General features: G+C 49.7%; 1 protein-coding gene across 4 annotated transcripts in view; it reads right to left on the reverse strand.

Moving 5' to 3' along the window:
* Positions 1–2,500, reverse strand: part of fam13b (family with sequence similarity 13 member B) — a 64,863-nt gene that overhangs the window by 5,121 nt on the left and 57,242 nt on the right. For 2 of the 4 annotated variants that reach the window (XM_076287389.1, XM_076287388.1), the window contains exons 16-18: positions 2,243–2,324; positions 1,590–1,778; positions 1–148 (exon numbers count right to left, since the gene is read on the reverse strand). The exon at positions 1–148 is cut by the window's left edge and continues 67 nt beyond it. In XM_076287389.1, the coding sequence (XP_076143504.1) occupies positions 1–148; positions 1,590–1,778; positions 2,243–2,324 (419 nt within the window). The remainder of the gene's footprint in view (positions 149–1,589; positions 1,779–2,242; positions 2,325–2,500) is intronic. The other 2 variants (XM_076287391.1, XM_076287390.1) reach the window with 1 other exon arrangement.

Genomic DNA, 2,500 nt, shown 5'->3' on the forward strand with positions numbered 1-2,500 from the left:
GTGTCGTGGCGCGTGGGCCGGCGCTCGGGCGGCTCCGACCCCTCAGCAAGGGACGCCGCGTCCAGCGACGAGCCGAAGCTCTTGGGCAGAGTGTTGCTGCGTGGCCGCGCATGGGGCACCAGCTCGGACTCCACACGCTGTCTCGCGTCTGAGGAGAGAGAGGGAGAGAGAGAGAGAGAGAGAGAGTAAAAAACGTTAAACTCATAAAACCATCAACCCCGGCAGCCAAAGCAGGTGGTCTGGAGAGGCTACACTGCCCTGCAGTCTGGGGGCCATACAGACAAAGCTGCTCTTCTTAACCAATGAAATCCTTTCAATACATAAACAATAAGATACAAAAAATTACCGTTACAGTCAGATATGGCTACTCTGAGGGCGAAGTGTGCGGCCACTTCCCATTACCTGAGGGCCAGCTAGTGATGCTGCCCAGAATCTATGTATATATCTATGTATTTATCTATGTATCTATCTATCTTCAGTAAAGTGTCTGTCTATCTATCTTTCCCTTTTGTATGTGTGTGTACATATACATATATATATATATATATATAGTGCTTTGGAAATCATGCTGTAACATTTGAGCCGATAAGGCTTTTTAATTGAAGTGAAACAGGAGACAGAGGGGTAGAGGGAGAGAGATGAACCAACTGCCAATGCTTTTCATGTCACTAGTTCAGGAGGTGGAGAAGGGGGGGGGGGTCACACATTCCTTTTAAAACCGGTCACATCTAGAACACACTCAGGCACTTGATTGAGGTCAAGACCAGACACAGACACAGACACACACACACACACACACTCCTGAGAAAGGAAATAAAGGAGTGTTTGTAGCTGTTTGTCAGCTTCATGAAGTTTTTGTTTCAAGTTTAGTTTTTTCTCCCTTTTCAGTTTTTACCTTTCTTTCTACGGAATTGCTGGGGCAGACCAAGCGTGATTGTGTGTGTGTGTGTGTGTATGTGTGTGTGCCATGTGTACATCCCCTAGATTTCTGTATAAACACACATTTCCAAGAGATGTAAAAGCAATCCATGCAATCAAAAAAATGCAGTGTGTGTGCGTGTAAGCAAAGCCCGACGGTCCCACAGCAGAAAGCAATGCCAAAGCAGGTCTGGACGTGGTACGCGGGGGGTCTGCTGATATGAGCGGCCCATTTGAAAACGGGAGAGCGCCTGGCTACAGGACAGAACTACACGCTCAGGGATGTGTGTGCGTGTGTGTGTGTGTGTCAGTGAACTACCCATGTAAGCACACACTTGTAAATGTGTGCATGTGTGTGTGTGTGTGTTTGCGTAGTCAGCAAATCCAAATAGAGAGAGAGGGAAACAGAAAAAGGTAGAGAAGGGAGAGATAGAAAGAGTGAAAGAGAGAGAGAGAGCACTAAAAAAAGGGAGCAAAGGGAGTCTGAAAGAAGAAGAAAGAGAGAGGGAAAGCAAGAGACAGAAAGAGAGAGAGAGAAAGAGGGAGAGAGAGCACAAAAAAAGAGGGGCTCTTCTTTTGGGTCAGAGAGTGAGGGCTCCGTCTCCAGACAGAGTTGTGTATGGCAAGTGTGTGTGTGTGCCCTTACTTACTGCAGGCAGTGCTGTACTTACAGAAGTGGGGGCCCTGCCTATGGGCGGAGTGGGTGTGTGAGGGGGGGTGTAGCAGGTGGTGGTGTGTGTTCGGGGAGGAGGAGGAGGAGGAGGAGGAGGAGGAGGAGCTGCCCGCGGCGGCGGAGGGTCCAGACGCGTGGTGGCGCCTGTGGGACTGCAACAGGGCCTGGTGCCTGAGCAGCTGACGTCCTGGAGGGTCACGAGCGCGGTCCGCAAAGGTCAGAGGTCATTCGGAGAGAAAGAGAGACTGATTGGCCAGAGCGTAAGGGGCTGGGCGGAGCTTAACGTGGTGGGTTATGAGGAGGGGGGGCCGATGAGGTCACGATGATCACGGATTTGAAAGCAAAAGTAACTGAAAGTAACTAAAAGACTATGAACTGGAGGGCGGATTGGACCCAAAACACATGCAGTGGTGACGGAGACGACAGGTGGGTTTGTGTCTGTCTGCTTAGCACAGGCTGAGACAGCAACAACCACACACACACACACACGGACACCCACAAATATATATGTGTGTATATATATCTATATGCACAGAATCAGTGTTCAACCCCAGGTCCCCCACCCTCGCAGGTGTGTGTGTGTGTGTGTGTGTGTGTGTGTGTGTGTGAGCAAGTGAAAGCACGTGCTCGCAGGTGTGTTTGTGTGTGTACCTTTGATCTGCTTGCGGATTTTAGTGAGGTCAGTCATCCACTTCAGGACCTTTGGGTTAGCTGCCTTATCACCATGCGATGGCTAAAGAAAGAGTGAGAGAGAGAGAGAGAGGGAGGGAAAGCGTTAAGAAAAGTAAACATGTGTTGGTCAGTCTGGTCAGTCTGGTCATTACTCAGGTGCTGCTTTCGAGATGTCTCGTAAATCATCGTACACTCACCCGTACAACATGTACCAATGAGTGGCTTTAGGAACGCCTT

The sequence above is a fragment of the Alosa pseudoharengus genome, unplaced genomic scaffold, assembly GCF_046254945.1.
Source record: "Alosa pseudoharengus isolate Yale_2024_CS ecotype anadromous, Long Island Sound unplaced genomic scaffold, YU_APseudo_1.1 YU_APseudo_1.1_scf_16, whole genome shotgun sequence".
NCBI lineage: Eukaryota > Metazoa > Chordata > Actinopteri > Clupeiformes > Clupeidae > Alosa > Alosa pseudoharengus.